The 22166-nt window shown below is 36.5% G+C and overlaps 2 protein-coding genes across 2 annotated transcripts in view; one reads left to right on the top strand and one right to left on the bottom strand.

Annotated features, from left to right (window-relative positions):
* Positions 1-953: 953 nt before the first annotated feature.
* Positions 954-22166, bottom strand: part of LOC115628413 (dihydroceramide fatty acyl 2-hydroxylase FAH2) — a 37724-nt gene continuing 16511 nt past the window's right edge. The window contains exons 2-4 of the mRNA XM_030524504.1: positions 11026-11351; positions 1599-1826; positions 954-1543 (exon numbers count right to left, since the gene is read on the bottom strand). Of these exons, the coding sequence (XP_030380364.1) occupies positions 1055-1543; positions 1599-1826; positions 11026-11322 (1014 nt within the window). The 5' untranslated portion in view covers positions 11323-11351 and the 3' untranslated portion in view covers positions 954-1054. The remainder of the gene's footprint in view (positions 1544-1598; positions 1827-11025; positions 11352-22166) is intronic.
* LOC115628401 lies at positions 9190-10981 on the top strand. The gene is made up of 5 exons (XM_030524493.1): positions 9190-9341; positions 9418-9910; positions 9967-10301; positions 10357-10515; positions 10579-10981. The coding sequence occupies exons 1-5, from the start codon at positions 9284-9286 to the stop codon at positions 10749-10751; spliced, it is 1218 nt and encodes a 405-aa protein (XP_030380353.1). The 5' UTR covers positions 9190-9283; the 3' UTR covers positions 10752-10981.

Here is a 22166-nt window from a genome sequence, read left to right as displayed (position 1 = left end):
ATGGTCGGTATGATGTTCGCAAAACTGCAAACGTCGAGGGATCGAGCAATACAGCCTTAAGTGAAGACAACATTAAACTTTGGAAGTACGTAGGGAACGAGCAGGAGAATTGGTCATCAGAGGCCGATGATTAAATCAAAATGGCCGAACGTAAGAATGTATGTGGTCCTAATGGACTGAATTGGCATCCCCTACCACTCAGCAGTTAGCCGTTTAAATAGATGTCAGCAGAAGAATGGAGTTAGTTGCAGTTCAGAAGTCAGTAGTCATCGTTCAGACGTGTGCAGCAGCCGTTTAAGCAGTCAAGCATTGATCGTCGTCTCAAATATCTCAAAAATCACTTTTTAACCATTAACCACTCGCCTTATTCACCTGATATGGCACCGTGCGACTTCTACCTTTTCGGAAAAATGCATTTGCCCATGAAAGGAAAGCGTTATGCAGACGTAGAGGCCATTCAAAAGGCTTGCACCGGCAAACTAGCGGCCATACCGGCCAACGAGTTAAAACACTCGTTCGACATGCTTTTGGATCGTGCAAAAAGCTGTATTGAAGCAGAAGGAGACTATTTTGAATAAAATAAATTGATTTTGCCGAAAAAACCATTTGTTCAGTTTTTTTTTAAGTTCTGTTTACTTTGGAACACACATTGTAGTCCTAAATATAATCTCTGCCCGCAGCTTCATTATTATTGCTGCTTTGGCTTAACTCTTCACTGTCCACATGCTTGTACACCTTTTAGGTAAATTCGAATAAACAAGGAAGTATAATAGATATCCGTTGTTTTTTTAAATTTTCTTAATTTTTAAAATTTCTATAAATGTTGTACACATACTCGTAGGTTCAGAGTACCATCTCCACATCTTTAAAATCATTTGACCAAGTTTCTTTGTTTCTTACATTGACATAAACTGAGCTTACATGATCAGTTTGCTGGTATGCAAAAAACGTAATTAGAACCAATAAGCATTTTATTTCAACAGCATATCCAAAATGTAAATCCTTAAACCTAAAAATTTGATCATAATATATATGAGTATCTAGAAATCAACTTTTAAGTCCAATTTAGTCGATATGTCAGTTTTCGCAAGTTAATGCATGTCTTGAAAACGACATCCCATAGTGTACTGCTAATGCCATAGCCCAAATTTTGGTGTACAAAATGGTGTTGGTAATGATATCGTTTCATGTTATAAAGATGTTTCGCTTTTGGATTTCCATAGTGTAGATAATAATGTATCATATCATAAGATAAGTAACCTATCAAAGCACCCACTAGTATGACACGTGGACGAGGAATTACATAACTTATTGGGAAATAAATAATATTAACTAAAATAACGCCCGGTAGTGGAGGGAAAACTAGCCGCATCGGATCGAACGGCACCTTGTGATGAAGACCATGTATAAGAAAATGAAAAGTACAGAGCCACGCGCTACTGTCACACGATATTTTAATATGAAAAATCCAACGATGTAAAGCATATTCGAGTAAAGTCCAAAAAAATATTCCAACAAAAACGTTTCCGAAAAAATATGCAATCTGCAAAATAATTAATAGGTATAACGTATTTTAATCAAAGATAATTTTTACTTACTTCAAATTTACTATCTGAGTTTTTCTCAAAATCTATCCATAACAAGTTAGCAATAACTGGAATCCAAAATGTAGGCACAAGCCACCATGGGGTTTTAGTAAACATTTCCAAGTACCAAGAATCGAATAACAACAGAGGTCTATCAACTGGCTTGTGTACCCAATCATTATAATATTTGGTTATGTTTGCAATTTGAGGAAGCATTGCTTTTGACCAATCTACTAGGTACTGAAAAAAGAAGAAGATAAGAATACACATTTTTACTGGCAATTTATGTGATGTTTGTAGTATCTCAGTAAAATAATTATACAGTGGGCGCCAAAAGTCTACATACGATCCAATATTTTGCTACCTGGCCGAACTAAAGATATTTATTAAAAAACTAATGATGCAGTTTCGTAGCTTATCTGTTCTTATTGGAGAAAACGAAAAATCATAAACTTATGATGTGTCGTTACAAAGATATACACGAACCCCCATATTTTTTCCTTTACAAAAGTGTACGTATGACGTAAAAATTCGTGAGAATTCGTAAAAATTCTGAGATTTAAAGCACTTGACCCCCACATAATATTTATTTTAATTTTTTTAATTTGGTAGGACCTCCACTAGCTTTAATGGCGGTCTGAAGACGTTTCGGCATTGACTCCACCAGATTTCGCAGTACTACAGCACTTCCTTCAAGCTTCACGCACTGGATATTTCCCCATATTTCCCGGTCTAAAAGGTCCCATGTGTGTTCAATATTGTTCAAATCAAGGCTTTACGGTGGAATATTCAATTGACGTGGTGCATTGTAGAGCAACCAAACCCTGACAACGTAATCCGTTGTTTTGGGTTGATGTCCTGTTGGAACAACCATCGACCATTTCATTTAAATTTTGTTCCAATGTATGTGTCTCATATTTTTGTAAGTTTAAAAACGTACTTGTGCCAGTAAAAAAATTTTGGGTTTGCAGTTTTATTGCTTATGGTACAAACAAACAAGAGTGAACGCTACAGTCGAGCAAGCCCGACAGTAAAATAGCCTGTACTCTCCACAAAAAGGAAAATTAAAAAAATTAAATTATTAAAAACAAGAGAGAACGCTACAGTCGAGCAAGCCCGACAATAAAATAGCCTGTACTCTCCACAAAAAAGGAAAATTAAAAAAAAAAAAAAATTAAAGTTTTTAAAAAAAATTGAATTAATTAATTAAATTAATAAAGAAAATTTATTTAATACATACACGCATATAAATCACATGTCTATGCGTGTTTATATGCGTGTATGTATGCAGCACAAAGTTGAAACAAAACAGCAAAAACAACAACAGCTGAGGGCAGAGCTGCAGGCAGCGCATCAGAATAAAAAATAAACTTGACCTGCCTAGGGCTTATGGGAACTTGAATACCAAGTTTGGTTATTCTAGCTCTTGTACCTTCTGAGATCCTTGCGCTCATACAGGCGGACAGACGGATGGACAGACGGACATGGCTATATCGACTCGGCTTGTCACCCTGATCAAGAAAATATATAATTTGTGGAGTCTGCCACGCCTCCTTTTGCCTGTTACATACATTCGCACAAAACTAGAACAGCCTTTCACCCGTTGGGTACAGGCTATAAAAATTATAACTTCAATTAACTTTTGACTTGGTTTGTATACTCAAAGAAAGAAAGGTTTATATACTCAAGATACACTGCATAGTATTTTTGTAACTTTTCATAAAAGAGTAGAAGAAATAATTATGATAATTAAGGTACATACATACATATGTATGTGTGTATGCTCAATTAAATGTTGTGCAGTTGAATAAGTTGACCAAATCTCTCTATATATAAAACAGTTTGTCCTGACTGACTGATTGGCAAATAATACAAATAAAACTGCATACTCGGTTTTTTACTTTTTTTTCTTGGATACTGAATTATTGGGGCTTTCTTGAGGCACACAAGGAAATCGCGTCAACAGCCCACAATACAATAATAGCTAGAAAGCCGAAATGTATTTATTTATTTATTTATTTCATCGACAAACAATGCAGTCGATGTAAAAGAAAAAGAAAACAAAAAATCAATACAAGAGAGAACTTAAACTAAAATAAAGCTATAGGAATAAAAAGCCTATAAAAATGACACAAATATATAATAACGAATTTTATTTGCCAAACGGCCAGCTATGCCCCGATTCACAGCAGAGGGTAGTCAGATAAGTTATTACAAAAAAAGGAATGGAGATGAAAAAATAGCAATAGAAGATAAAAAAAAAAAACTTAAATAATAAGAGATAAAATATAATTAAAAGCTAAAGGTGAAGAATCACTGACCCGTTGGGGGAAAATTTATTAGCCAATCCGGCAAGCTATGCCCCTACTCACAGCAGTGGTGATCAGTGATTCTGCCGGAGGTAGCTGAAAATATAAGCTTTTAGTGAGGGGAGAGAGAGCTCACTAGAGATTAAAAAGTAAAAAGAATTATAATTAGAGCATAATACTCGAAAAGGGTTGTGCATGGCGTAATCACTAGTGCATCTGTTAAGTAGAAGAGGCAAAAAGTTCATTGTTGGCCTGGAAGGAACAGAAAAATTAATACGACCTAAAAGCATAGAGGAATCAACATTTCCAACAATCAATTTGTGGAGGAACAGAACACCAAGAACTATCCTACGGTGAGCCAAAGAGGGCAGGTTAATAAGGAGAAGCCTACTGGAGTAGCAAGGTAGTCGCAGATTAGGATCCCAGTTAAGACCACGAAGAGCAAAAAGAAGAAATGGTTTCTGGACTGACTCAATGCGATCCTGATGCAGTTTATACTGAGGACACCAAACACATGAGCAGTATTCTAGCACTGGTCGTACTAGAGAACTGTAAAGTAGCTTGGTAGTATAGGGATCGTTAAATTCTCTGGACCATCGTTTAATAAAACCAAGAACACCATTAGCTTTGTTAACGATAGTGGAGATGTGAAGATTGAAATTCAATTTGGAATCAAAAAGAACTCCAAGATCTTCAACTGTAGATATACGTTGCAATGGTATATAGTCAATCGCATAAGTACCTAGATGTGGTCTGGACCGGTGAAAAGTCATAAACTTGCATTTAGAACACTTAAGGTTCACGTAGTTGACCAAGCACCACCGTTGAAAACAGTTTAGATCATAATGCAGGCGAGACTGATAAAGAGCTAAGCTTTACATCATCGGCTTACATTAGTATACGGGAGTGCAGCAGGATAGACGGAAGATCATTAATAAATAGAGTGAATAATAGGGGGCCGAGATGACTACCTTGAGGTACGCCCGAAGTTACGATAACAGGTTTAGAAATATTCGACCGGAGTAGTACCTTCTGTGTCCTATTTTTTAGGTACGAGGAAATCCATTTCAAACAGTTTGAGGGATATCCCATACAAGTTAGCTTCCAGAGGAGGAGGTCGTGATTCACAGAATCAAATGCTTTGCTGAAGTCAGTATATATAACATCAGCTTGCATCTTTGCTAGGAATGCATCATTTATGACAGATGTAAATTCTAGCAAATTAGTCGTTGTTGACCGATTTTTAAAAAATCCATGCTGAGCAGGGGAGATTACAGACTTACAATGATGCTGTCAAGAGGAAGTAATTATTTTTTCAAATAATTTAGGAATAGCAGACAGTTTGGCAATGCCCCTATAGTTAGAAATGTCTGACTTACAACCCTTTTTGTGGAGTGGTATAATAAACGATTCTTTCTAAAAAGCAGGAAAGATTTCGTTCTCAAGGGACAGATTAAAAAGCTTAAGCAACGGCTTGCAGAGGGAGGTACTATACTCTTTGAGCACACAACTAGGAATGTTGTCAGGCCCAGGAGAGAATGAAGCTTTTACAGATTGTATATTAGACAAAATACAAGAATCTGTAATTATTGGAGCAAAAGTGAAATTTGAAGGCATAATGCAGAATGGGTAAGAATTGCCGTTAAAAGACTCGGAGGAGTATGTCGACTGGAAAAACTTTGCAAATATTTCAGCACTTACAGAATCATTAACAGAATTGTCATTCGCAAGAAAAAATGACGATGGCAAAGTCGAAGATTTCCGTTTAGAATTTACGAAGTTGTAGAACTTCTTAGGGTCATGTTTAAATTGAAGTTTGCAACGCTCGATATATTTTGTGTAACACAGGGAGTTTAACAGAATAAAATTAGATTTTGCAATAGAATATTTGGGGAAGTCATCAGATAAGCCAGACTCTTTGAACTTTTTAAAACATCTCGATTTAATGTTTTTTAAGTTAGAAAGTCTACGCGTAAACCATGGAGGTTTAAGAGTAGAAGATGATGCCAAGCTATTGGGAACACAGACATCGAAAATGGAATACATGGTGTCATAAAAAAATTTTGAAGCAACATCTATATCAGTGGAGCTATATAAGAAAGACCAGTTAGTATTTAAAATCAAACTTTTAAGCATGACAAAATCACAATTACGAAAGCATTTGCGAGGCATGTTGCACTCAGAAGACCCTGCACTATATCTAGAAAAGGGAAGACTAATTTCTTGAGTTGGATGATAGATATCTTCAGGCAGTGTTAATGGAGAAGATCTAGAAACCACAGCATTATTAACATCATTAACAAAAACCAGATCGAGATATCTATGAAGGTGATTGTATATAGGATTAATTTGAACAAAAGAGAGTTCAAGAAGGCAATCTAAAAAGTCATTCGGTGACGAAGGAATAAGGTGAGGGGAATCATTAAAGAATGACCAAGAAATGTTTGGCAAATTAAAGTCCCCCACCATAACCACCAAGTCATTATCACGCAGGCGGGAACATACTTCTCTGATACAAGTGATATGGAGCAAATAAACTTGAATATCAGAAGAAGGAGGAATATAGGAGCAGGTGATATATAGCGCTCGAGAAGGAGATGTTGTCTTAACGCAAATAAATTCCAGGTCGTCCGGAATATTAACGTGGACAATTTCCGACTGGATGGTGGATTTAACTGCAATCAGTACACCACCACCACAGCGAGCAGGTCTATCCCGTCTATAGATTATAAAGTTATTAGACAAAATTTCAAAGTCAGATATAGTAGGATTTAACCACGTCTCTGATAATGCAATTAAGTCAAATTCAAACGAAAAACTATCCCTATATAAAGCATTAAGTTTAGATGCAATACCTCTAACGTTTTGGTACTGTAAACTAAGAGATTTTGGAAAAATTTCTAGTTTTTTGAACCATTGTTAGTAGCCAGTATTGAAGAACTAACTGGCAAAGACACCTGAATTGGATTAGTGCGTTTTTTCTGTTTGAACTCATGAACTCATGCGGTGGCCAAAATTTTGGGTCGCAAATAGTTTCAAAAGCTTCAAACGGAACACTAATCTTAAAAGCAGCTATTTCTCGAGGCACGGAAAAATTAAATTTAGAAATGGAAACGCTAGCAGAAGATTTGCTAGCAATGTAAGCTGCGATAGACTCACAGCTGGTATCAGCAGACAGCCTTGAAACAAATACTTTTTCCGAGGCGCTACGACTGTAAGGGAAGGAGGGCATGCAGATGAGGTAGAAGCAGTATCGACCGTTACACCAGAGGACAGTTCGCATTGATCCTTACGAACGCGAGAAACAGGCTCAGATGGTTTATGAGACGGCGCAGCTGCTTCACTGCGTGAGGGTGGGACAAAAAAAGGGGTCGCTGAGACAGTTATCGGCGAGGGTAAAGGGGAAGTATCAAACAGAATACCTGGAGAGGTTGACGGAGGCAGCATTGGGGAGCAGTCATTGTTTTGAAGAGTTAATGGGAGAGGAGCAAGCGATTGAGGCGACAATGAGGGCGCGACGGAAGGCACATTCAAAAATTGAGTCTCCAACCTCTTTTTAGGTGGAGAATCAAATTTATACTTGCTAAGCAACTTAGCTCCTGAGTCGAAATCACTCGCAAGCTGCTTAGTCATCTTATGCAGCTTTACAAAATGATTTCTCACGTTATTGTACATACGCGAGAAATCAAATTGAATATCAATGCACGTAGGATAAGACCATTTTACACCGCCGCAGCCTTTTTTGGGCTTGGCGATGATCTTATCATGGTCCCTCCCACTGAGACCAGCACACGCAATATGCATCATATTGTCACACAACCAGCAGCCTATGAACTGCAGTTGGTCACAATCCAGAGCATCTTTAAATGTGCAAGACTTCTTGCAGCACGACATATTAACCACACAAGTTTTATAGGGTTAATTACAAAGAAAGCACAAAATAAAGTGCGCGAGCGCAAAGCACAAACAAAAAAACGGCAGAAATAAAAAGCAACAGTACTACGCTGAGCGACGCTAAGCGAAAGCTCTGATGCAAATTGGTGAGAGCGGGGATACAACAACAATTAAGTGAGCGCGATGCAAAAGAAAAAATGAACTGAAACACACACGCAAACTTGAAGATCAGAAGGGAGACGCCAGAAAAACGGCAGGCAGAAAAAATAAGTAATAAGGCACTAACAACAAACACAGCAACAGAAGCCAAAATATTAAATAATAAATTTTTATACTTATCGCTGCACAAGTTATCACACCAAACACAACACAGTGTAGAGAATACAAAAAGCAAGCTTTATATGCCCAATTATAAATTTAAGTTCCAAAAGAACAACCAAAAATTAAATAAAATTGAGGAGCACAAAAAAGACGCGCCTGATAGACTCAAGAGAAAGCTCTCTCTTTTTGGGGTCAAGTACCACATCATATCATAGTGTAGGTGCGCATTATAAGGGAATTTGGAAAATTCGAGCTCCAAGGGGGTAAAACAAGCTCCAAAGTTTGTTTGAAAAATCCACATTTTTGAACCGATCGACTTAAAACGTGGTTTCTAAAATCAATAAAAGAATACGGTTTTTTGAAATTGGTCTTGGAGCTTGAATTATTCCCCAGCTTCTGTACAAGACCTGCTGGTATATACATACATTAGTGTCTCATATTGTGCTATTGTACTACATCGAACCAGCGATGTTTTTATCTTTGATTTTCGTTCGACTCACAAAACAAGAGTCAGTAAAAAGTGATGTTCGAAAAATGTAATTTTCTATTTGAGCCAAGGGGGCAGTTGTTTTGGATGCTGTGTGAATGCTAGTGTTTTAGCTATAGATTTAGTAATTTGCTAATTTAATAATATTTACATGGGATACACAAAATATTTTTGATGCAGATTGTTCAGAAAAACTATAGGGTTTATATTCCAATGATTTTTTTATGAGGAAAAATGTGTTTGTTAGTGTTTTTAATGAAATCTCTTGGCAAAACAACCGATTTTTGAAGCCTCCCAAAAGAGATTTCTGTGGCACCGAGAATGGGTTTTAAGGCGAAACTTGGGCGGAAGAGATTTTGTGGCACCCCTGATTATGACAAGTTTATAATAATAATTAATATTTAAAATCTGGAATTATAAATTTAATCTGAAAATTGTAAACAGAAACCACTGTGCAGTGTCAAGAATACCCGTATTAATTTAGCAAGTTGGCAGCGTCATTGTTTTGTAGGATTTACCTACTTTTGTAACACTGGCAGTGCGGCATTTCGTTATAACTCAGATTTCGTGATTTAAATTAATACAGAAATTGTTTCTGATCGACAATATACTCAATATACATATACTACCTGTGCTTTTTTTTTATAAATTGTTGTCAACACAAAGAACTGTATTGCGATAAAAACATGTCAAACACAACTTTACGCCCCATTCCGACATTGAGGGGCATGTTTTCGGTGCCTCGTAAGTTATTAACATCATAAATGCTCACCATGGTGACGTCCATCATTGATACTATTAAAACCTCTGCTTTTCGCAGGAGTTACTCAGGAACGCAACTTTCTAAAAGAAAACAAGCTTAGTTTGCGTTCACTGGAGAAAGCAACAACAGAAAAACTCGCGGCCAGGGAACCAGTTCGTCCAAAATGGATGCGACGGGGCGCACCCGATGTACGTGAGTCTAGGAAAGAAGAACGCGAGTCGGAAAATCCAGGAAAATCGTCAGTGCAAAATAAGACATGTTTTTTGCGAAGCAAGTCGCAAAAGGAGATTGCCATGTCACTGATTGGCAAACGCTCCAATGGGGTGGGTAACTGCGGTGAAGTGACCAGCGACGTGGGGCGTGCTCAACTATCTGTCCAACAAAATCATCGGGACACTTCTGAACCCTCTCCACAATACTGTGAACCCCTGCCAACACATAATCAGGATTTACGTTGTCAATCCTGTGGAAGTAAACGGAACTCAATTAATATTGGAATACAAACTGACGACATAATGGATGAAATATATCTAACAAACGCGCTAAAGAAGTAGGTATGAATTTAAAGAATTCTGGTCAATGGACTCAATTTTAAATTCTCGACAGGTGCAATTTTGATATCAAGTCTATAATTAGCGACGGTCAGTATCAGAGCATGCGTGACAACGATCAAAACTACTATGGGCAAAATTATGGCGATGAAATATCACAGGAACTTCCTTTTCCGATACGCGCAAATGACGACGCAAAGACCAAAAACACAAATTGTAGCGTCCATACTTTTGACGAAGACCCAAATGAAATTATGCCTTTGTCGGGACTACAAGATTTCAATGAAGACGGGTTCGAAATGGACGAGGCGTCTTTAAGCGCACGCAGTCGTTCCACAATAAACACAAATGTAATCACCAAGTTAAAGCGCCGTCAACATAAATTGGGCTGTAAGTATTAAATATTTCACCAGATTTTTGTTTACTCTATCTATATAACGTGCAGCACGTGACGAGGTACGTCTCCCACGCTACTTAGAAAAGGAGAAGCGTGAAAAAGCTGAAGCAGTAAAGCGGGAAATAGCTCGTGATCCTGACTGTCCACGTGGCCATGTGCTTCTAAACGAGCAAGAACGCTTGGCCTTTTTGGACAGTGCCAAGCAGCGTGAGTGTGCACAAAATCCATAATCAATGCGGTGATAATAATATCAGTTTTTATCGTTTGCAGGCTTTGACAAGCTTATAAACGAACTTAATCATATGCCTATGACCACACAGACCCTGCGAGTGCGCACGCGCAGGGCTGAGATAGACAAAGAGCTAACTAGCGTAGAGGACGAGATACGATTGTACTCTAAGCCAAAGATTTACATAAAAAATGGCAAAATCACTGAAGCCTGATTTAAAGTCCTAGTTTAATGTTAAGCACACACCAAAGCAAAACATACATAAAAGTAACTATTCACTGACTATCATATAAATAATGTAAAAACTATCACATAAATAATATAATAGGTGTAGTTATGTATAATTCCGAAGAAAAACACACATTATGCCTCTATTGCAGCTAGTCACAGCACATTGTATATTTTTTAAAGTGGCAAATAACAAATAAAGTACCAAGCAATTAATCAGTTTGGAACTTTTCTTTTTGGAAGAAACTCAGAAAACTCACCTCCATGTCCTCAGAAAATTGATTATTGATCTCCTGGGGTGATTTGGAAAAATCAACTTTTTTTTTTCCTTCGTTTCGGCCGTGCGTTTGAGTTTTACCGTAGATTTTGTACTCGTTCATTAAATACGTTGCCGCTTCAGAATGTGGATGAGCTTTTGAAAATCGGGCAGTTATATCGGCATTTCTGAGACCTTTAATTACACCGCCAGGATGCTTATCAATAAACTCTGTAAGGTTATAGTGCTCCTTCCGATATTTAACAATTAATTTCTTACTAAAATTGCTATCTCTATCCATTTCACGAGACGTCGACGTCAAATTCGTAACTGAAATAAAAGTTGTGATTATCAAATAAATATACTTGTAAATGTATAAAAATTGAACATTAAAACTAATGCCGAAGTTTACATACACTATCATATTCAGTTGGTGCTGGTAGTCAATGTACAATGTACTTTTACTTTTTGATTAATTCACACTTATCTCCCCAAATAGTACATTTCTAGTAAATACCCAAACAAAGCTGCAAAAGTGTGAAGTGCGATTTCATTTTAAGTTGAAATTTACTTGTTATACTCTGTACAGAAGGAAGGGTGGCAGACCCAACGAAGTATACATACATATGTATACATTTTTATCAGCATGACAAGTCGATATAGTCCTGTCTGCCCCCCATTTCCGCCTATGGGGGGTTACGGAGACGCCGTTCGTATACCTATCTATATCTCGGGGACTATAAGAGCTCCCGTAATTCTTGCAAATATTTCCAGTAGTAGTAAAATATCCAAGGAGGTATAGCCGATTAAAGTTATTGTGTAATGTTAAAATTTCGTGACATTTTTTTCCCGTTTTTAAAATTTTTTTTTCATTTTCTATAATTATTTTACACATATGTGCAGAGTATTTCCAATTCGGGACACCCGTCTTTAGCTTCTCCACTTGTATATTTTTGGACGCACCCCATTAACTATCATGTGTTAAGCTTAAGTTAGGTTACTACAATTTATACAAACATCAACCTGGTCGTTAACTTAGTAGTCGCATATTTTCGTATGACAACCAATCCCTTAATACAGTAGTTAAATGTTAATAAACAAAAAAGCATCTCTATATACATGTATTGGAAGAATATTCTACATCTAATTATTTGTTCCAAGATATTCAAATTCTTTATCTGTTTGATACTTTTAACAACAATATATCCCTGGATGAATAAATTTTTCCTCAAGATTCGGATTTTTCTATTATATTTAAAAAGTAGTTGGTGGGTAATTATATATAAGAAATCACAGAGTGTCAAATATACCAAACTCAATTACATATTTTCCTATATATTTTCCGCAATGTGTATTACGGAAAACTTGTCTTTAAAAACTAAAATACTCTACTCTGTTTTAAAACGCAAGCTACATGTGATTTCAGAGATTTTAAACTTTTTAATTGGGCTATGCAACTATTGCATGATTTGCTTTTGTAAAGTGCATACACATGTACATATTTAATTATATGATATAAAATACTTGCTTATGTATTTCAATTTGATATCTAGCATCGCCCAACAATAAAAATAAATACCTACGTAAAGCCCACATTAACAAAACTTCCTATGTAAACTCTCCTAGTCCTGATCCTATGAACATATGATTACACTGTATTTCAAAGGTACAAGGGAATAATAGGTTTTGGCAAAGTTAAAAATCTAACAGGTGTAGGAGGGGAACATTGTAACAAGCAGAAGGAAACGTGGCAGACCACACAAAGTATATACATACATACATTCCCGTTCAGCATGACAAGACGAGTCGATCTATGTCTGTCTGTCTGCCCGTATGAACACCTGGATCTCAGAGACTATAAGAGCTAGAGACACGAGTCGATATAGCTATGTCCGTATATCCGTATGAGCGCTCAATATAATGTTTCAAATTGTATTTGTTTGTGTGTGCATGACCTACACATATATTTTCACCTTATTAATTACCAGTAGGAAGGAATTTAAGGTATTCAAATGAACATTTTCTGTTCTTCACAACTGTTCTTCTTGCCAAAATATTTCGTTACACACACAGGACCCCTATAACTAATATTTTGTGAGTTCGTTTTCCCCCCCTTTGAAGCTCGAATTTTCCAAAAGCCTTTCTTTCGTATTGATCGTATTGACGAAGGCACGAAAAGACACAAATTTGAATTTAAAATTAGGATATGCTCTTATAAATATTCCCATTTTTTTCACATAGTCTATCTTAAAACGTTGCGTTATCTCTATATATATCAAACAGTTTGTCTTGACTGACTGATTGATTGGTGATCAATGCACAGCCCAAACGGTAAAAGCTAGGAAGCTGAAATTTGGACTCAAGATCCGTCTCAGAGTGAAAGTGCGCACTAAGAAGAAGAAGATTTTGGAAAATTCGAACTCCAAATGGTGGAAAACGGGCTCCAACGTTCGTATGAAAAATCTACAATTTTCATCCGACTAACTTTAAACTTAGTTTGTATATTCATAAAGAATACAAGAAACACTGTATACTTGGTTATTTTATATTTGTCTGGGGCCAGAATAATATGGATTTCCCCGTGGAAAAATCGGGACACGAAAAGCTATGTGCAATCAACGCACAGCCCAAACGATAAGAGCTAGGAAGCTGAAATTTAACAAAAGTTCTGTTTTATGGTGTAGGTGAGCACTAAGAAGTGATCCAAAGATTGTATGAAAAATCTGCAATTTTCATTTGATTGGCTAAAAACTGGGCTTGTGTAATCTATAAAAGAATTAAAAAACACTGCATTCTTGATTTTTCACCATTTTGCCTGGAAAAATTGAAACAAAATCAACACCCCAAAGCCCAAACGATAAGAGCTAGGAAGCTGAAATTTAAAATCCAGTATCCCATCTTAGTATAGGTGCCCACTAAGAAGGGATTTTGGGAAATTCGAGCCCCAAAAGAGGCTAAACAAGCTCCAATGTTTGTATGAAAAAACTACAAATTCTTGTGATTAAACTTAGTTTGTATACTCTTATAAAGAATTATAAAGAAAAACTGTATACTCGGTTTTTTGAAATTTGTGTTGGACCTTGAATTATTGGGGTTTTAATATTTATTCACTTTTTCAAATGAAAAGTTTGTGTTATAAATTTTCGCCGATCGATTTAAAATTTGGGTAATGTAATCTACGTAACTAAATCTACAACTTGGCATTCAAGGATTTTAAAAATATAGAAATACCTGCTTTACAAATGCAGGCAGAACAAACAACATAAAATGCATATCACACAGTTGGGGACAACTTAGTATATGTATCAGAAAACTGCATGAGTGCCTATTTTTGTGACTCTAAGTATACTTAATGTCTATTCAGTCACTGACTTAAAAGGCATTTTTGTATTGCTATGACTGAATCACTTTCGTACTTCATCACAGATTCTTGTTGTCGTTTTCTGCAATCGTACCTATACTCATACGCGCACAATACAAATATTGCGTGCGCAAGAAACGATGAGAGAAGAGTTGACAAAATCAATGTGATGATTAGTGAAGCAAAGACCAAGTACTGCATACACCGCATAGGAAAACCGAAGCGAAGCAAAGACCAAGTACAACGCATGTGTATAACGGCGTTTTTCTTATTTTTGCTCATTATGTACGGCAAATTAGGAAGTAAATAATTCCTTTTGATTGTGTGAAAATCTTTTTTTACTTTGCATTGTTTATGTTTTAGCAATATATACAGACAAATGAAAATATTAGTACATAGTATGTACGTACTAATATATATATATTAGTCGATATGTACATATTAGTACATATGTACATATTAGTACACACATATTAGTACATACATATTAGTACATACATATGTACTATACGTACATATGTACATACATAGTACAAACATACATACATACATGCACTGAATATGCGAGGTCAACACCGCAAATCATACTTATGTAAGTACAAGTCCTGCAGGCAACGCAGCTGAATTGATCGTGCTGAGCGAACACTCAAAACGACTGAGTAAAAAAATTGCCGAGTGCGAGAGAACCCAATACTCAATTGATCGCCAAAATTTTGTGGTGTTTTTTACTCTCACAAGTTTCTTTGCATTCACCAACCGCATAGGTACAAAAATGAGTGAAGAGGACAGCGAAAAGTCTTGTTGTGATTACATTGATCTAAGTATAAGAAAGCCATGAGTATAATCAACATCGCATAATTTTTTATGCGGTGTTTTGCATGATCGGGAATGAAATATATTTATGGCTAAACTGGGCATACTGACATATAAGAACACATAAGGCAAAGTTTGGTGTGTCTACCTCTTATAGTCTCTGAGATCCAGGTGTTCATACGGACAGACAGACAGACAGGGCTAGATCGACTCGTTTCGTCATGCTGATCAAGAATATATATACATTATGGGGTCTGCCACGCCTCCTTCTGCCTGCTACATTTTCAGCTCCCGCAAACCTAATATACTCTTGAACATTTCATGTACAGAGTATAAATCCTACATACTTGGTTTTTCACCATTTTCCCTGGAGCATGATGGAGATTTTCGGTGGAAAAATTGAAACACAATCAACACTCAGCAACACAGCAGAAAAGGTAAGAGCTAGGAAGTTGAAATTTGAGCTCATTATAGTGGCCCATCATAGTGTAGGTGAGCACTATGAAGGGATTTTTGTAAATTCGAGCTCCAAGTGGGGGAAAATTAGCTCCAAAGTTTGTTTGAAAAATCCCCATTTTTCTTCCAATCAACTTTAAAATTGGATTTTAAAATCTATAAAAGAATGCAAAAAAAAACTGCATACTCTGTTTCTTAAAATTGGTGTTGGAGCTTGAATTATTGGGGTTTTAATATTTATTCACTTTTTCGATTGAAATTTGGGTAATGTAATCTACGTAACTAAATCTATAACTTTGCATTCAAAATATAGAACTACGGGTTTCGCTTTACAAATGCAGGCAGCGCAAACAACATAAAATGCATATCACACAGTTGTGGACAACTTAGTATACATACACACACACACACATGCAAGCAGCTGCTCGTGTAGTTGCGTGCAAACGATTAAAATATCCAAAGCAAAATGTGAGACACTAATGTGTGAACGTACAAGTATGTACACATGTCAAGAAATATTAATTAATTAAAACGATTTAACATTTTCCAAAGTATTTTTTTTTTGTTTAGTACATTTTGCATTATTTATTTATTATTTAAACGCATCGTGCATTATTTAATCAAAGTTATAATTTTTTGAACCCCCTTTGGAAAACCTGCGTACGCCCTTGGCGGACTACACATACACGGTTCTCTACCTACGGTTAAAACAGTAAAGAGAAACAAAATAAATCCCATGGATGCATATGTACATATGTATGTACATACTAGCAGGTCTTGCCCGTCTTTGCTGGGCTAAGTAAAATGTGCTTATAATTATAAGTTTATTTACTATATGATATTATTCTTTCGACGCTCTCTAAAGATTTTTAAAGAGTTCATTTTCCAAATAGCAAATATAGTACAATAAGTACTATGTATGGTTATACGTACATTTTGTACATACATATGTACATATCTTCGTTACGCACCGGGCGGACTGCCAGTCCTGACTTAACTGTATGCTTCCTCGGCACGTTGTACGCACGGTCAAGCTATCCTCGAAAAGTCCGACGCGGGACATTTAATTTTGATTTATAAATCGGGACGTCCCGCCAAAATTGGAGCGTTCGGCAACGCTGATATGTACATACATTTAAATTTTCATGTAGGCGTTATCCGCCTATATACATACATATATAAGTAAGTATTAAATTTTTTAATTCAACACTAATTTGTGTCTTCAATTCCAAATATGATTGTTGTGAATGTAAAAGGTGTGTTTCTGCTTTTGTAAATCGCATGAATACACTAACAAAATACGCTTAACGGTAAATGACTCTTAGATTTGTTCAGAATACATTTGTGCGTTGTTAGCTAACACTAAAACGCGGTAAATATGCGATCAGCTGAGATGCTAGAGATGGGCATGTGTCCGATGCTCTATGTGCTAAAGCATCAAAACTATCGATAGTTGAATCCGTCGATACAATCAATAATTCCATCGAAGTTTGAATGCAATTAACAGAAAATTTAAATAATAACATCTTATAATTTATTGAGATCAATTAGAACAAATCATATACAAACATACATAATATGCGTAGGTCCGCTTTCGGTTTCTGCTTTACTATCGCTTACGCAGTTGTTACCTAGCGACGGTAACTGTAAACTTTTGGCATTTTGCCTTTGAAATTAACAGACGTAAATGATCAAAACGAAAGAAGAAGCGCGAGCCAATGACTTTGTTGTTTGAAAAATCGCTAGCTTTTTAGCGAAACGACAACAAGATTCAACTATTTATTAAATGAGACGCGGTGTTCTTTAATTATTAAAATGGCTTTTAATGGCTTGGTAATTGTGCAATAACGATGTTAAATGTGCGAGAATTATACAGCCAGTCATTTGCCTGCTGCCGCTACAAGTCAGCGGGCCGGCATAAGAAAAGTAATGCACAAAGAGAGCGCCACAGAGAGCGCAGTAAAGGGCGCGATAGAGAGCGCAAAGAAAAGGCTCAGAAGCTAAGTAGGGTGCTCCAACATTGTTATTTTCCGATTTAAAAAATTGTTTTAAAACCATAGAACATTATTTATTACAATCAAACAGTGCTCGATTGTCCAATGTATGCATACATACGTACATACATGTTATATATGTACGTAAACAGGCATACATACATACATATGTATGTACATGTGCATGTATGTTTCTATTTACTTTTTCAACCGTACGTAGAGAACCGCACTCATAGACACGAACTGTTGCTTGTTCTGTGTGTGTATACGATGTCCCCAACTATTTGATATTTACGTTCTTTGTAATTTGTTGTACTCAGTTGTCCCCAACTGTTTGACATTTTGTATTGTTTGTTCTGCCTGTATTTGTAAAATGCATATTTTGAAAATCCTTGAATGCAAAGTTGTAGATTTAGTTACGTAGATTACAGTCCCCAAATTTGAAATCGATCGGAAAAAATTTATAACACAAACTTTTCATTTGAAAAGGTGAATAAATATTAAAATCCCAATAATTCAAGCTCCACCACAAATTTCGAAAATCCGAGTATGCAGTTTTGTTTGTATTCTTTTATAGATTATAAAAATCAATTTTAAAGTTGATTGGTGGAAAACTGAAGATTTTTCAAACAAACTTTGGAGCTCGTTTTCCCCCCTTTGGAGGTTGAAATTTCCAAAATCCCTTCTTAGTGGGCACCGTCACTATGATAGGATCCTTGAGCCCAAAACTCATCTCTTGCCATCTGGGCTGTGGACTGTTGACGCGGTTTCCTTTTGTGCCCCATTTTTTTTACAGGTTAACTCCCATATTTCAGTCCCCAAAAAAACTGTCAAAAAACCAAGTATACAGTTTTTCCTGGAATTTTTGAGAGCATACAAATTACGTTTGAAGTTAATCAGATGAAAATTGTAGACTTTTTATACAAACGTTGTAGCTAGTATTCCCCCCTTTGGAGCTCGAATTTTCCAAAATCCCTTCTTAGTGGGCACCTACACTATGAAAGGATACTTGAGTCCAAATTTCAGCAACCTAGCTTTTACCGTTTGGGCTGTACGTTGATCACCAATCAGTCAGTCAGGACAAACTGTTTTATATATAGAGAGATATGTATATATGTACATGCATATGAGGATAGCTAGCGCTTGCATCAAAAAATAAAATGTACGTTACCAGACATCCCGATTTAGGCGCGACGTCCCGATTTTTAAATCAAAATTAAATGTCCGCTTTTCGGGAATAACTCGAGCACGCGTGCTCAGAAATTTCTAACGGGCTGCACTTATAAATGAGGACTGTATGTATGTCGTTATTAAATTTTACTGTGTTTAATTTTAGAAACTACTAGCTTTCAAATTCACAATCTATATATTTATGCATATGTACATACAAGGTGTGTTCCAAAGTAAACAGGACTTTTTTAAAAAACAAACAGAACAAATGGTTTTTTCGGCAAAATCAATTTATTTCATTCAAAATAGTCTCCTTCTCCTTCAATACAGCTTTTTGCACGATCCAAAAGCATATTGAACGAGTGTTTTAGTTCGTTGGCCGGTATGTCATTTATGTCTTCACGACCACTTTGAAAACGTTGAAACCACTCGTGCACTCTGCTACGGGTTACGCAATCATCGCCATAAGCTTGTTCCATCAATTGAAACGTTTCGGTAGAAGTTTTACCAATTTTAAAACAAAATTTAATGTTGGCTCTTTGTTCGAAGCTCATTTTCGCACCGATAACACAAACATACTGACACTGAAAACGCAAAAACTTCACTTCCAATCGATGAAATTATGAAACACTGGAAAATCGATAAAGATAGCAGATTCTAACGCACCAGTCGACATATAGATAGCGCCACCAGGGGGCGCTAGATTCAACAAGCAAAAAAGCAAAAGTTGGGTGTCCCGACTTTGAAATACTCTGTACATATGTTTACAATAATTATAGAAATTAAAAAAAATTAAGAAAAACAAAAAAAAAATTTGATCGATTTTACCTTCCTCGGTATTCGAACTCACGTAAAGGGCTTATAATTGCACATTTACATAGCAATTGCGTCTGTGTGAGTGTATGTATGCCTATGCGCATCTATTCGTGTGTGTGTAAACATGTTAGCAGTTAACCAAACATCAACAACAGCCGGGGGCAGCGCTTGGGCAGAGCTTGAGCAGCGCTGCAGCAGCAAATATATTTATGGCTATAACTTCTTGTTAAATCGGTCTATCATAGTGAAACTTGGCATACGGACACATAATAACTAACGGGGGGTATTTTAGTTTTAGTTCGAAATTCCAAGAATTACGGGAGTTACGATTCGCGGGGTAGAGGGGGGAGGGAGGGGAATTCCAAAATATAAATTTTCTGCGTATTCACATAAGGCATCTGGGACTAAAATTTGGTGTTCCTAGGTCTTATAGTCTCCGAGATATAGGCGATTATACGAATGGAAAATCGGGAAAACCCCCATAGGGGGGAAGTGGGGGGGAAAATCAAAAAAATAAAACAAACTCGTATAGAATACACACATAACGCATCTTTGTGCAAAATTTGGTGTCTCTATCTCTTATAGTCTCTGAGATCCAGGTGTTCATACGGACGGACAGACGGACAGACAGACAGACAGGGCTAGATCGACTTGTCTCGTCATGCTGATCAAGAATATATATACTTTGTGGGGTCTGCCACGCCTCCTTCTGCCTGTTACATTTTTCAGCTCCCGCAAACCTAATATACTCTTGTACATTTCATGTACAGAGTATAAAAAGTCCTGTTTACTTTGGAACGCTCCTTGTACAAGTATGTATGTTTTTTATGTAAATACATATTTATATAAGTTAACACCAAATAAATTTGCATGTTGACATTAAATAATCTTGCAAATTTACAATAAATAATTTATCAAAAGTACAACAGAAGAACATTGCAACAAACTACTGACTCTGCGTCTGCCTTATTTCCTGCACGCGCCGGCCTATTGCATTACCAAGAACGACGCTGCCAACGACAACGGCCGCTGCCGCTAAGCCACAGATTGTTAGGGATAGATTGGATTTAAGTTAATTCAGTCGCAAATTTCAGAATAAAGAACTACTCAAAAGTATTCTTTAAATTTGTTTTTTTTTTTCGTGATTTTAATTAATCAGAAATTAACTGGCTCCCGAGCGGGGACCGGTACGCGGATTGACAGAACAACGCGCTTCTGAGTTTTGCGATTTTGCAACCAAAGTTTGCAACATACCGGCCAATAAGTGACCGAAAACCACCGCGACTCTCGTCGATTAATTTCAACGATCGGTTTAGTTTGCTGAAGGCAGTTAGAACTTTATTGTTTACTTGGCCATCGGTGGACAACATTTCCTAGAATGTCCGTCCACAGGAAACTCTCATCGGTGGCTACTCGCAGGATCCCCAGTAGATACCAGAATTTCAAAAAGGACGAAATCCGGGCCAGCTGGTGAGGTTGCCACAACAATGATCGTTATGTAAGTTAATATTAAGTGATAAATCGAAACAAAGAAAATTAAATTGAAATTAAAGCAAAAGCTAAAATCAAATATATTGCAAAGAAAATTTTAAACAAACAAATCGAATTGAAAATTTTTAAAGAAAAACAAAAGAGAACGGTACAGTCGAGCAAGCCCGACAGTAAAATAGCATGTACTCTCCACAAAAAAGAAAATTAAAAAAAAAATTAAATTTAAAAAAAGTGAATTAATTAATTAAATAATTAAATTTAATTAGAGGACATGTTTATGTTCAGTTTTAACAGCATACATTTGCATCACGTGCCTATGCGTGTTTATATGCGTGTATGTATGCAGAACAAAGTTGAACCAAAGCAGCAACAACAACAACAGCTGCGGGCAGTACTGCAGGCAGCGCATGAGCAGCGATTTTTTATGGCTATAACTTTCTTCACAATTGACCTATCATGATGAAACTTGGCACACGGACTAAATGGATGTACCTACCAAAATTGATTTCAAAATTCCAAGAATTACGGAATTTTTAAGAAAAACACGAATTGCGGGGGAGTGGGGGGTGTATCAAAATAAAAAAAAATAAACTTGACCTGCCTAGGGGAACCTCGATACCAAGTTCGGTTATTCTAGCTGATTTACTTCCTGAGATACTTGTGCTCATACAGATAGACGGACGGGCGGACGGACATAGCTATATCGACTCGGCTTGTCACCCTGATCAAGAATATATATACTTTGTGGGGTCTGCCACGCCTCCTTCTGTGTGTTACATATATGCGCACAAAACTAGTACAGCCTTTCACCCTTTGGGTACAGGTTATAAAAAGAGAAAAGTTTTTTAAATTAAAATTTAAGGAAAAATATATTAAAAATTGTTGTTAAAATACTAAGCTTTGCGTAGTGACTAAACTTATGTGGGACAGTGACATAGAAGATGTGCTAGACAGATTCAAAAACTCGACAGTAAAGTCTGTGCAAAAAACCAGTACGAAAAAGAGTTAGGTATGGCAATGTCCTCAGAACAATAGCAGTCAGTA

This window comes from Scaptodrosophila lebanonensis, unplaced genomic scaffold, assembly GCF_003285725.1.
Source record: "Scaptodrosophila lebanonensis strain 11010-0011.00,11010-0021.00 unplaced genomic scaffold, SlebRS2 tig00000001-arrow-pilon, whole genome shotgun sequence".
Classification (NCBI taxonomy): domain Eukaryota; kingdom Metazoa; phylum Arthropoda; class Insecta; order Diptera; family Drosophilidae; genus Scaptodrosophila; species Scaptodrosophila lebanonensis.
The sequence above is the reverse complement of the archived record's forward strand: the minus strand, read 5'-3'. Positions and strand labels throughout refer to the sequence as shown.

Bases quoted from the DNA above. Each gene is read 5' to 3' on its own strand.
- LOC115628401 (XM_030524493.1), top strand. From the start codon at position 9,284: ATGTCAAACACAACTTTACGCCCCATTCCGACATTGAGGGGCATGTTT. The intron at 9,342-9,417 runs GTAAGTTATTAA...TGCTTTTCGCAG, and splicing joins GGGCATGTTTTCGGTGCCTC to GAGTTACTCAGGAACGCAAC. The intron at 9,911-9,966 runs GTAGGTATGAAT...AATTCTCGACAG, and splicing joins CTAACAAACGCGCTAAAGAA to GTGCAATTTTGATATCAAGT.